The sequence below is a fragment of the Sus scrofa genome, chromosome 11, assembly GCF_000003025.6.
Source record: "Sus scrofa isolate TJ Tabasco breed Duroc chromosome 11, Sscrofa11.1, whole genome shotgun sequence".
Taxonomy (NCBI): domain Eukaryota; kingdom Metazoa; phylum Chordata; class Mammalia; order Artiodactyla; family Suidae; genus Sus; species Sus scrofa.
This window is the reverse complement of record NC_010453.5, coordinates 18,015,844-18,029,357: the sequence shown is the minus strand read 5'-3', so window position 1 is coordinate 18,029,357 and position 13,514 is coordinate 18,015,844. Positions and strand designations below refer to the sequence as shown.

The 13,514-nt window shown below is 38.2% G+C and overlaps 1 protein-coding gene across 4 annotated transcripts in view; it reads right to left on the bottom strand.

Moving 5' to 3' along the window:
- KPNA3 (karyopherin alpha 3 (importin alpha 4)) overlaps positions 1 to 13,514 on the bottom strand; it is an 85,609-nt gene that overhangs the window by 4,461 nt on the left and 67,634 nt on the right. For all 4 annotated transcript variants that reach the window (NM_001190230.1, XM_021065149.1, XM_021065151.1 and 1 more), the window contains 5 exon segments: positions 1,480 to 1,642; positions 1,799 to 1,870; positions 1,968 to 2,072; positions 7,889 to 8,017; positions 8,954 to 9,085. In NM_001190230.1, the coding sequence (NP_001177159.1) occupies positions 1,480 to 1,642; positions 1,799 to 1,870; positions 1,968 to 2,072; positions 7,889 to 8,017; positions 8,954 to 9,085 (601 nt within the window).

Sequence of the window (13,514 nt, the reverse complement as noted above, 5' to 3'; positions counted from 1 at the left end):
TATTTCTTTGGGCCGCTCCCGCGGCATATGGAGGTTCCCAGGCTAGGGGTCCAATTGGAGCTGTAGCCACTGGCCTACGCCAGAGCCACAGCAACGCGGGATCCGAGCCGCGTCTGCAACCTACACCACAGCTCACAGCAACGCCGGATTGTTAACCCACTGAGCAAGGGCAGGGACCGAACCCGCAACCTCATGGTTCCTAGTCGGATTCGTTAACCACTGCGCCACGACGGGAACTCCCAAATCTATTTTAATAACAAATATCCTTCCTTGAAATGTCTTTTTAGCTAGGTTATTTTGAAACAGTTTCTTTTTTTCAATATAGTAATATACAAACCAGAAAAATGGAAAAACAGGTGTCAAAGGCAATGGATATAATGTGCTTTATAAAAATTATAAAATGCCAAGTAAATATATATCCAATTATACGTATTTCTCTCAGAGGCAAAAACAACTATAATGATAAAAAGCTAGAGTAACAATTCTTTAGCTTAAACTTTCTGGGTTATGCTATTTGCACCAGAGTACAATGCTCCTTTCAAATTACCTTTAAAAGTAAAACATCTTAAAACAAAATGAACAGTGAATTAAATAGTAGTGCCGTGCAAAGATCTGGCTTTTAATTATGCTTCTATCACTAACTACTTCTCTGACCATGCACAAGACTCCTTAACATCTCTACATTTTCTTCTTGTTACCAAGAAAATACTTCCAATCTGAATATTCTATGCTGTTACAGCATTTGTTTTCTCTTGAAAATAAACTTGATAGTATAATCATACAAATTAGTCAATGAAACATAAAATAAAACATGACGTTAGGATAACTTCAGGTTTGGGCACTTTAGTGCATACTGAACATGCACCTTTAAAAACAATTTTAAAATATATGCTTCAAATGTCATTACCAAAGAAAATAATGACACAGTATTTCAAATCTGAGTCCTTTCTCATTAAAATTTCCAAGTAACTTCTGCAGTAATGATCTCAGCATGTAGTTCTAAGGCTGAAACAAAATATCTAGATAACCGTGAAATCATTAACCTTTTCCAACAATATGGAATAGTATTTCACAAAGTGAGGTCCACAGTCACATGCTAATAGGTATAACATGAAAAAAAATGTTTTCACTGTCAAGGAGTTTGAAAAACGCCATCTTTAACAAAGCTTCTAAGTTTCTCTACTATAGCGGTTTCCAGAGCTTTTAATTTGCTTGTATGCAATGTGACTTCAAAGGGAGTATTTGCGTTTCCTAAAAAGCACTGTGACTCTCTAGGAATGTTATGGAGTGTCTTTCACAACCAGTTGTTTTGGGGAAAATCTTCTGCAGTACTAAAACAGCAAGTGAAGAACAGCAACAGCCTCAGAGGATGTTAACAGCAATGTATCCTAACAGTTTTCTTTCTGATTAGCTCTCTCTAAAGGAAACAATGTTTAAAAGTTCTAGTGCTCAAGTACTTTTCTTTAACCAACTTCTTACCTCCACATTCTTCTATTATTTCAGCTATTGTGCTTGCTTCATCACCAGCCATTATCAGAATGTTTTTCAGACCATCTAGAACCACCTGAACGACTTGAGAATCTTTTACTGACAGTAAATTACAGAATGGTGGTATTACATTCTGCTGAACAAGGTATTCAACCTAGACAACAAAAGAGAAGAAATACTTCTATTTACATAATTCTCTTTCCCCCCCAAAGAACACAATACAGGGTTTATAACCAGTCAGAAACTCCTAAGCTTCAGAGTAGTATGCTTGCCAATTATTAACAATAATAACAGTTTTTTCCAGACTCACCTGATCTTTCCTGCCACTTATCGTTAAGTTGCTAATTGCCCAAGCAGCTTCTTTTTGTGTTCCAAAGTCCCCCTAAAGATTAAAAAAGAGACATTAAAATGAAATTTTTGGTCAAAAAGTCTTGGTTATTATATACTAACAGACATGATGAACTCTTATTATGACTGACCTTAGCAAGCTGATGAATAATCATAGGGATCAGTCCAGCATCTATCACAGCTTGAACTTGTTGCTGGTTGCCTGCTGTAATGTTGGAAAGGAACCATACTGCTTCCTAAAATTGAACAAAGTACAGGGCACCTTTATTTGAAAAATTGTATCTTTAACATGTTTCATGTTTTTATTTTAACACATTTATACATACAATAACAAAATCACCTCAATTGCATTAAGGGAAATGCATTTAAAAGTGATTAGGTTATATAGAATCTCCTCTTTTAAACATATAAGGAAACTCTATCCATAATAACTGGGCCCATGAACCTAGCTTAACCTTGCTAATACAGATGCCCAGGACTACAGGCTAGACACTATTTTAGACAATGGTTATATGGCAATGAACAAAACAGACAAAAAAATACCTTTACTCGTCAAACTTACATTTTTGATGTTTGAGGTCCCTCTAAAAGACAGATGATAGAAATAAACAGACAACTGAATTTCCTAATACTTTGTTAAAACTACTTCTAAGAAAGGTGAATTGCTTTATTTTTTATTTATTTATTTATTTATTTTATTATTTTCCCAATGTACAGCAAGGGGGTCAGGTCATCCTTAGATGTATACATTGCAGTTACAGTTTTTTTCCCCCACCCTTTCTTCGACATGAGTATCTAGACATAGTTCTCAATGCTATTCAGCAGGATCTCCTTGTAAATCTATTCTAGGTTGTGTCTGATAAGCCCAAGCTCCCGATCCCTCCCACTCCCTCCCCCTCCCATCAGGCAACCACAAGTCTCTTCTCCAAGTCCATGATTTTCTTTTCTGTGGAGATGTTCATTTGTGCTGGATATTAGATTCCAGTTATAAGTGATATCATATGGTATTTGTCTTTGTCTTTCTGGCTCATTTCACTCAGGATGAGAGTCTCTAGTTCCATCCATGTTGCTGCAAATGGCATTATGTCATCCTTTTTTATGGCTGAGTAGTATTCCATTGTGTATATATACCACATCTTCCGAATCCAATCCTCTGTCGATGGACATTTGGGTTGTTTCCATGTCCTGGCTATTGTGAATAGGGCTGCAATGAACATGCGGGTGCATGTGTCTCTTTTAAGTAGAGCTTTGTCCGGATAGATGCCCAAGAGTGGGATTGCAGGGTCATATGGAAGTTCTATGTATAGATTTCTAAGGTATCTCCAAACTGTTCTCCATAGTGGCTGTACCAGTTTACATTCCCACCAGCAGTGCAGGAGGGTTCCCTTTTCTCCACAGCCCCTCCAGCACTTGTTATTTGTGGATTTATTAATGATGGCCATTCTGACTGGTGTGAGGTGGTATCTCATGGTAGTTTTGATTTGCATTTCTCTTATAATCAGCGATGTTGAGCATTTTTTCATGTGTTTGTTGGCCATCTGTATATCTTCCTTGGAGAAATGTCTATTCAGGTCTTTTGCCCATTTTTCCATTGATTGATTGGTTTTTTGGCTGTTGAGTTGTATAAGTTGCTTGTATATTCTAGAGATTAAGCCCTTGTCAGTTGCATCATTTGAAACTATTTTCTCCCATTCTATAAGTTGTCTTTTTGTTTTCTTTTTGGTTTCCTTTGCTGTGCAAAAGCTTTTCAGTTTGATGAGGTCCCATGGGTTTATTTTTGCTCTAATTTCTATTGCTTTGGGAGACTGACCTGAGAAAATATTCATGATGTTGATGTCCGAGAGTGTTTTGCCTATGTTTTCTTCTAGGAGTTTGATGGTGTCCTGTCGTATATTTAAGTCTTTCAGCCATTTTGAGTTTATTTTTGTGCATGGTGTGAGGGTGTGTTCTAGTTTCATTGCTTTGCATGCAGCTGTCCAGGTTTCCCAGCAATGCTTGCTAAATAGACTTTCCTTTTCCCATTTGATGTTCTTGCCTCCCTTGTCAAAGATTAATTGACCATAGGTGTCAGGGTTTATTTCCGGATTCTCTATTCTGTTCCATTGGTCTGTCTATCTGTTTTGATACCAGTACCACACTGTTTTGATGACTGTGGCTTTGTAGTATTTCTTGAAGTCTGGGAGAGTTATGCCTCCTGCTTGGTTTTTGTTTCTCAGGATTGCTTTGGCGATTCTGGGTCTTTTGTGGTTCCATATAAATGTTTGGATTGTTTGTTCTAGTTCTGTGAACAATGTCATGGGTAATCTGATAGGGATTGCATTGAATCTGTAGATTGCTTTGGGTAGGATGGCCATTTTCACAATATTGATTTTCCCAATCCAGGAACATGGAATATCTTTCCATTTCTTTCCATCTTCTTTGATTTCTTTGATTAAAGTTTTATAGTTCTCGGCATATAGGTCCTTTACCTCTTTGGTCAGGTGTATTCCAAGGTATTTGATTTTGTGAGGTACAATTTTAAAAGGTATCATTTTTTTGTATTCCTTTTCTAATATTTCATTGCTGGTATACAGAAATGCAACTGACTTCTGAATGTTAATCTTATATCCTGCCACTTTGCTGAATTTATTAATCAGTTCAAGGAGTTTTGGGGTTGAGTCCTTAGGGTTTTCTAGGTATAGAATCATGTCATCTGCATACAGTGACAGTTTGATCTCTTCTCTTCCTATATGGATGCCTTTGATTTCTTTTGTTTGTCTAATTGCTGTGGCTAAGACTTCCAAAACGATGTTGAAGAGCAGTGGTGAGAGTGGGCATCCCTGTCTTGTTCCAGATTTGAGTGAGAAGGCTTTCAGTTTTTCCCCATTGAGGATTATATTTGCTGTGGGTTTGTCATAAATGGCTTTGATTATATTCAGGAATGTTCCCTCTATACCCACTTTGGCGAGGGTCTTGATCATGAATGGATGTTGGACTTTGTCAAATGCTTTTTCTGCGTCTATTGAGATGATCATATGATTTTTGACTTTTTTTTTGTTAATGTGGGGTATGATGCTGATTGATTTGCGTATGTTGAACCATCCTTGTGAACCTGGGATGAACCCTACCTGGTCATGGTGTATAATTTTTTTGATATGTTGTTGGATTCGGTTGGCTAAGATTTTGTTGAGAATTTTTGCATCTATATTCATCAATGATATTGGGCGATAGTTTTCTTTTTTGGTGGTATCTCTGTCTGGTTTTGGAATGAGGGTGATGGTGGCCTCATAGAATGTCTTTGGGAGTATTCCTTCTTCTTCAACCTTTTGAAAGAGTTTAAGGAGGATGGGCACCAATTCCTCTTTATATGTTTGGTAAAATTCACCTGTGAAGCCATCTGGTCCTGGACTTTTATTTGTAGGGAGTGATTTTTTTTTTTTTTTTGTCTTTTTTTTTGTTGTTGTTGTTATTGTTGCTATTTCTTGGGCCGCTCCCGCGGCATATGGAGGTTCCCAGGTTAGGGGTCTAATCGGAGCTGTAGCCACCGGCCTACGCCAGAGCCACAGCAACGCGGGATCCGAGCCGCGTCTGCAACCTACACCACAGCTCACGGCAACGCCAGATCGTTAACCCACTGAGCAAGGGCAGGGACCAAACCCGCGACCTCATGGTTCCTAGTCAGATTCGTTAACCACTGCGCCACGACGGGAACTCCTGTAGGGAGTGATTTTATGACCTCTTCAATTTCATTTCTAGTGATCGGTCTGTTCAGTTGGTCTGTTTCTGCTTGATTCAGTTTTGGCAAGCTGTAAGATTCTAGAAAATTGTCCATTTCTTCCAGATTGTCAAACTTGTTGCCATACAGTTGTTCATAGTATTCTCTTATGGTTTTTTGTATTTCTGCTGTATCCGTTGTGATTTCTCCTTTTTCATTTATAATTTTGGTTATTTGGGTTCTTTCTCTCCTCTTTTTAGTGAGTCTGGCCAGGGGTTTGTCAATTTTGTTCACCTTTTCAAAGAACCAGCTCTTGGTTTTATTAATTTTCTTTAATTGCTTTATTGTAAAAAATTTGCTGGTAAGATATTTAAAAACTAAGCTTCTTACTAGACTAGGATGGTCAATATAACAAATTTTATTGTAACCTTAAAGTATTTAGGTCACAAATAGGTTTATTGTACTTTTAGTCATATGTACATCTTCCTCCTTCACAAATTAAAGACTGTAACTTCATTTTGCCATCCAACTGTGATAAGGTGTTAACAACTGACGAGTTGGTGTTTAGAGTACAGGGTGTTTACTACACTATTTTTGCAAATTTCTTGTAGGTTTGAAAAATTTCAAATTAAAATGTTGAGGGGGAAAAAAAACGAGTTGGTAATTTACACCTCCAAGGAATGTGACGTAAATAACCAAAATGCAAATAACACAAATGCTCAAGGTGAAACTTGTGAAGCAACTACCTGCTTGCTGAAGCTGAGCAGGTTTTTTATTTGAACGCTTTTCCTTTCCCCCTAATATATCTTCACTGAGAGCATATCAGATAATGACCAGAATTTCCCTCCACCCATTTCTGTCTAACTTCCTCACTTCTCAGCTCTGTTTCCAATAACGGAATACATTTAGCTGCAAAAATCACTTCTTATTAGAATTTCAGTAAACATAACCTTCCTAGAGTCTAAAAGACTCTGGCTTCTTTCCTTTCATTGGAACAAAATTACACATAAAATGTGATTTCTGACAACATACTTCCCATGAGGATGCGGGTTCGATCCCTGGCCTCGCTCAGTGGATTGAGGATTCGGCATTGCCGTGAGCTATGGTGTAGGTCACAGATGCAGACTGGATCCCGTGTTGCTGTGGCGGTGTTTTAGGTTGGCAGCTGTAGCTCCGATTCAACCCCTAGACTGTAAACCTCCATGTGCCACTGGTGCGGCCCTAAAAAGACAAAAAGCCAAAATTGGAACCCGCAACATACCATTTGTGGGAATGTAAAATGGTTGGTGGGGCCACTATGGAAGAGTCTGGCAGTTCCTCAAAAAGCTAAACATGCAATTATCATATGACTTGACAATTCTACTCACAGATATGTACCTAAAGGAACTGGAAGCAGGGACTCAGAGACACTTGTACACCAATGTTCACAACAGCATTATTCACAACAGCCAAAAGGCAGAAATGATCCAAGCATCCATCGACAATGAACGAATGAACAAAATGTGGTATACATGTACAATGGAATATATATTCAGCCATACCAAGGAATGAAGTTCTACACAGAGTCTCCAACAAGGATGAAACTTTAAAATATGCACACGAAGACTAAAGTACTTAAGCACATATTCAATGGTGGTTTGTATCTCAAGCTTAAAATCTTTAAAAAAAGCTAGTTTAATGATCCTTTAATTTAGGCACTGCATAAATTAAATTTCACAAGGAGATTAAATTACAGCCTATTTGTTTTTAAGAGACACCAGCAAAAAAAAAAAAAAAAAAAAAAAAAAAAGAAGGTACCAGACACCTCATGGAAAATTTCATATGTACTCTTACCTAGTGGCTATTAATTTACTACTGCTGTATTTATTGAAATAAAAACACTGGTTAATACAAAAATTTTATCCTGTGATGATGATCATGGCAGCACTTATAGGAAGAAATTAAAAACTGAAACATAGCAATTGCAGAGGTAATAATTCTCATCTTAACTAAAGTGGTGGTGGGGTTTGCTTTTTTTTTTTTTAACGGCCGCACCCGCAGCACATGGAGGTTCCCAGGGTAGGGATGGAATCAGAGCTGCAACTGTCAGCCTACACAACAGCCACACAGGATCTGAGCCGTGTCTGCACCCTACACCACAGCTCACAGCAACACTGGATCCTTAATTCACTGAGGAAGGCCAGGGATTAAACCTGCATCCTCACGGATGCTAGTCAGATTTGTTTCCACTGAGCCATGAAAGGAACCCCCATTAACGAGAGTGGTTTTGAAGAGCATCACAAACAGAAAAGGGAGGCAGTTAAAAACGAGATATACAAAGAGAAAGAAACGCACTGTTGAGGCTGTTATATGCCTTACCTTATTTATCTTCTCTTTTGGGTGTGATAAGAGATTTGGGAAGTGGGACAGGACATCGCAGTTGAGAACAACCTGGGTCTGCTCATCGGTACCTGTCACTATGTTGCCAACCGCTCTGAGTGCTGCTGTCTGGGGTGGGGATAAAAATTTTTTTATAAATGTATTTGTTTATGATGAAACTAATTCTATGTTTCTCATAATCCTGAGAAAATGTAAAAATGCCAGGGGTGAGTGATTAAAACTTATTGCATTCTTACAAAGTACTTCATGGAACTGATAGCAATTTTGAATTTTAAATAATTATCTTGTAAAAACTAGAACTATATGGAAAAATTGTGTGGAAAATTGCTGGAAAAAAGGTTAAAATAAAAAATACAAAAGTCTTTTTAACAGTAATTTTTACCTATTACTAAATTGGCACAACAGAAAGATTTTACTCAAGGTCTGGAATGGGCACACATTTCTAACTAAAAGACACTTCCGCAGAAGTGGGATAAACAGATCTATCAGCCACCCATCTCTAATTAGAGTAAGGAGAAACTGGGTGGGGGGGGAGGGAGAGAAAGAGGAGGAAATGCAGTTAGGAAGCTGTTGCAATTATCTGGAGGAAAAAAAATGACTCGAACTAAATCCGTGGCTCTAGATACAAGGAGAAAATGGATTTGAAACCTATACAAGAAATGACAAGGTTTTGTACTGGAGGGGAGACAAAGGAGGAATATTACGGTTTCTAGCTTGGACTCTGCTGTCCACTCAAGGGGGATGAGAAGAGGAGCAGGCTTGTGGGAGAAGATATGCTCCATTTCTGCCTGGTTGAAATGACAACGGAATGCTTGAAGGCGTTCTCAGAGGCTATGTCTAAGGACTCAAGGGCAATTGGCTATATGAATCTGAAACTCAGCGAAGAATATGGATGAGATAAAGATTTACAAATCGACAGAATCAGATTCAGTATAATAGCAGAAGAAATATCGAATATATGTGCATATATGCAGAACTGAAGCCTGGATGTACAAGTTAATTGGTTACAGCAAATACAAGTAAGAAAAATATTTAAATACTTACTTGAACTTTCACTTCCTGGTGGCTCAGAAGAGGCACAAGAAATGGGACAACCCCTGAATCAATAACCATCTGTATCTGTTCATTACCTCCATCTGTCAGGTATGACAGTGCCCAAACGGTATCTACGAGAATCTACAAGAAATAAAAAAGAATTACCATCTAATGAATTGTGTGAATGCTTAAAAGACACAATACCCTTAAGGGATGGTGACATAAAAAGTAATTAAATTTTGTTTTAGCTTGGTGGCAAAAATATCTGCTGAGGTGATTCATCTATTAAGAAGTAGATAAAACTCTCTCAATAGCTACCTCAGTTCATTCTTCACAGAAATGACACAAAGAAGTCTGGGACAACTTCTACCTCCAACTTCCACATATATATATTAGGTAGATAAATTTTAAAATGGGCTAAAAAGTAATTCTCCCTGCCCACACAAACTGAATACCCAATAATTAAGAGGAAGCACTTTGTACACAGAATGAGACCAATATATCATGCCGCTTCAACTCTAGGAGAGATCAAAAAGATCATCTATCTAATGCCAGTAGTTTTCAAACATGTTTATTTAGCAACGTAATTAATTTCTCAGACAAAAGAAATGCCTTGGCTCTTTAACTTTGGGGAAAAAAGTAATTATTTGCAAAGCTCTTCAAAAAATCCCCAATTGAAGAGCATACAGTATAAACTATGCTCTACACCCATCTAATTTTGCAAATAATAAAATCATGAAACAGGCTCAGGTTTTCTGACTCATTCAAAGTCAAAGAGCTTGTATGTAGCTTTCCTTGATGTCTTCACAGAGGAATGTAAGCACAGGTTTGATTTCATGTGACATCCAGAGATGCCTCCTAGTAGAATATTCAAATTAAAGATATTCAGTGCTCTGAAATAAAACAGCAGTCACTTGAATTCAAATTTTTCCATGTACACTTCCCAAAAAGTATACATATTAATAAGAACAAATAAAACCACATATAGCCCACACTTCCAGTGTTACCAGGAGTCTGAGGACACTACAAATTTCAAATTACCTATAAGAAGAGAAAAAATTAATTTCAGCTTTTGTCTGGACCTCCTGCCCTAAGCCTATATGAGACTTCAGAGAGAGGAGACAGGAGTGAAGAGCTTAAAGGTAAGATGTCCTAGTAAAACGAGGACCACATGTAAAGTAAAACAAACCCACGTTAGTGGAATAGAGACCATGTGGCTAAAAGAACCTACGATATTTACCAACTGCCCTTAGAAAAATCTGCTGACACCTTTACTAGAGGATGAGCTTCACCGAACTCAGAGATAACTGAGGAAATAGTTCACTGTAGATCAAAGACTAACGCAAATGTGAAGATGAAAGTAGAGGAAAAAATTATAAATGTTACAATGTTTCATGAAAATAGGAATATTACAACTTTAAAAACAGGCGGACAGAAGCTATGCCTGAGAGCTGCACCCAGCTACCATCACACCCCTTCACCAAGCAAGGCCTCTTTGCTAGAGGTGTCTGCAGATGCTGTGTGTGTGAACAGAGCTTGTCTACCGTCCAGTCTGGCAGTTAACAGGTAACAAGATTTAAATAGGAAACAGGGTCTCATAACACCCAAAATGTGCAGGCTTCAGTTGAAAATTACTCGTCATACCAAGAACCAGGAACATCTCAACTGAAAAGGGAAAAGATAGTCAACAGAAGCCAACACTGAGATGACAGAGATACAGGAATTATCTGACAAGGATTTAAAGTAAATGTCATAAAAATACTTCAGCAAGCAATTATGAACGCATCTGAAAATAAAGCAAATGAAGTCTCAGCAAAGAAATAGGAGACATAAAGAAGAACCAAATGAAATTTAAAACGAAAAAATTCATTAACCAAAATTTAAAACTCACTGGAAGGAGTTCTCTCACAGTAGAAGGGAGAGAGGAAAAAAAATAACTCAAAGATATATTAATACAAAATCATCCAATTGGGGAAGTGGGGAGAGACTGCAAAGAATGAACAGAGCTTTAGGGACTTGTAGGATGATAACCTTGGTGTCAGCAGAGTCCCAGAAAGAGAGATGACCTGAAAAAATATTTGAAAAAATAATGACTGAAAATTTCCCAAACTGGGCAGAAGATTCAAAAATGGGAGAACAAGGTGACAGAAAATAGAATGAGCTCATCACTTATTGTATGGATAAAGATAGGAATCAAGAAATGCCAGTCAGGGAGTTCACATTGTGGCTCAGCAGTAACGAATCCAACTAGCATCTGTGAGGATGCAGGTTTGATCCCTGGGCCTTGCTCAGTGGGTTAAGGATCTGGTGTTGCCGTGAGCTGTGGTATAGGCTGCAGAAGCAGCTTGAATCTGGCACTGCTGTGACTATGGCTGGCAGCTTTAGATTCAACCCCTAGCCTGGGAACTTCCATATGCCACACCTGTAGCCCTTAAAAAAAAAAAAAAAAAAAAAAAAAGAGAGAGAGAGAGAGAGAGAGAGAAGCACAAGGGCTTGTGACTAGCATCTGAAGTGTGACTGTGGGTGGGGGGAGCGGGGCATCACGTGGAATCTGACACTATCTATAGTGACAGATAGTACTGGAATTGAATTAAATTGTGGGACACCCAGCTGTGTCGTAGATGCTTTTTGTTGTCGGGACCCCCTCCAACACACTTGGTGATCAGAAGTATGAGAAGTGGTGTTTTGTGTGAGTAATAAAAGAAACACATAGGAGAGAAATACAGTAGGGAAGAAAAAACTGAGTATTCACTAAACAAATCTATCCTTTTCCTGTAAATTGTGAGCCTGAGTGTAAAAGCTTTTCAGTGATTCCTTCTAGCGAAAGACTGAACCTAAAGCTGGTGTTGGGGACCTCTGACATACATATCAAAGAGTGTCACTAAAAATCAAGTCTCAGCAAATAACCAAACTGCTACAACTAATTAATTTCATTTATACCAGCAGCAAAATAAGGTAGATATGTATCAAATGTGTCTGGGCACATCAAGTCACAGATGGACAACTTCAACAAGGACAAGAAAACCAAATGCTATGGCCATCACTGTGATTTCACCTTAAATTTTAAGAAGCACAACAACTAGACATCAAAGGAAGACAGACTGACCTAAACCAGTCCAGATTCCTTCTCTAGTCCTCAGGGTCAATCAATATTCAGTTCTTCCTTCAATGTCACAAACGCAGAGTAAAGTCCATAAACCACCTAATTCCATACCCCAACACAGCTTCTCCAGCAGTCTCACTGGTGACTTGTCTCATGAGTGAAGTCATTCTGCTATTTTACACCTCTCTGTGCTGTTGTTCTTGTCTTGTCTTGTGTCGGCCCTTACATCCAAGTTAGAAAGCTGGGCATTATCCCTGACTCTTCTCTTACCACCCATGTCAAAACCAGCAAATCTATCACCTAAACATTCCTCTAGTTATCCCTTGTCCTCTTTATCCTAATGTCTAAGTTCCAGTATTGGCCCTAATTTTCTCCCATCCACACCACAAAATCACGAACAATCTGCCTTCGCAACTCCAACTTCCCCTAAAATCTACACTCCACTCAGTGGATACGAACTACCGACCCATAATATAAATCACACTATTATTCTTGGCTTCCTATCATCTACACAAAGATGATAGATAGAACCTAAGGTGGTATGCAAGACTGAATGATCTAGAACCTGCTAAATCTCTGCCTTACTGTTTTCCCCCCACTCTTTGCTTCATAATTTATGCTTCCATCTCTCTACTTTAAAAAAATTTCTTGGCTGGTTCCCTTCTCCCTCTTTGCCACTGCTCAAATGCAGAGAATTCTTCAGAATTCAATTTTTAGCCCTTTTTCTAAATGCTACTCAATGTCCATATTTTCATGAATCCCTTAAGTGCTGATAAATCTCTAAGCACTGCTTTTTCCTTCCTGGAAGCGTTACTGTGGAAGAACAACAGGTAAGTCAGAATCAATAAACTCATCATCTTCCTCAACCAGTCTCATCCTTTGGCTTGACTCTTAATGGTTCATGGTATTATTATCCATTCAGACAGCCAAATTAGAAATCAAAGTAATTTTTACTTTTCCTTCTGATACCTTCCTCTTGAAGTACTAGTCAAATTATCTCTCCTAACCATTACCGCTTGAGGTTTATACCTTCACCAACTTCCTTAAACCTTCCAAAACTGGCCAGCCTACACCCAAACTTTCCCCATTCCAGACCCTCCTTACAACTCTCCCAAGTTACTGTGAACATGAGCGCATCACTTCTCTAAAAAACTTCAATGACTCTGCACATATTATGAAATAAAGCCCAAACTCCTTAACACAAGATTGAAAACTCTGAAACTTAACTCCTAGGCAAATACGTTTATTAATTATTTGTTCTTCACACCTGCCGTATATTCTCTTGAGCCTTTAGTATCTTTCTCCATGTACCTGAAGTGAACTTTTCAACATGATCAAATCCTTCTCATCCTAGTTGTATGACTTTAGACAAATTATGTAACTATCTGCCTCCTTTACTGTATTCGTAAGATGGAGGTAATTATAATAACCAACTGCATACGATTTTTGAAAGAAACAAATGAGTTA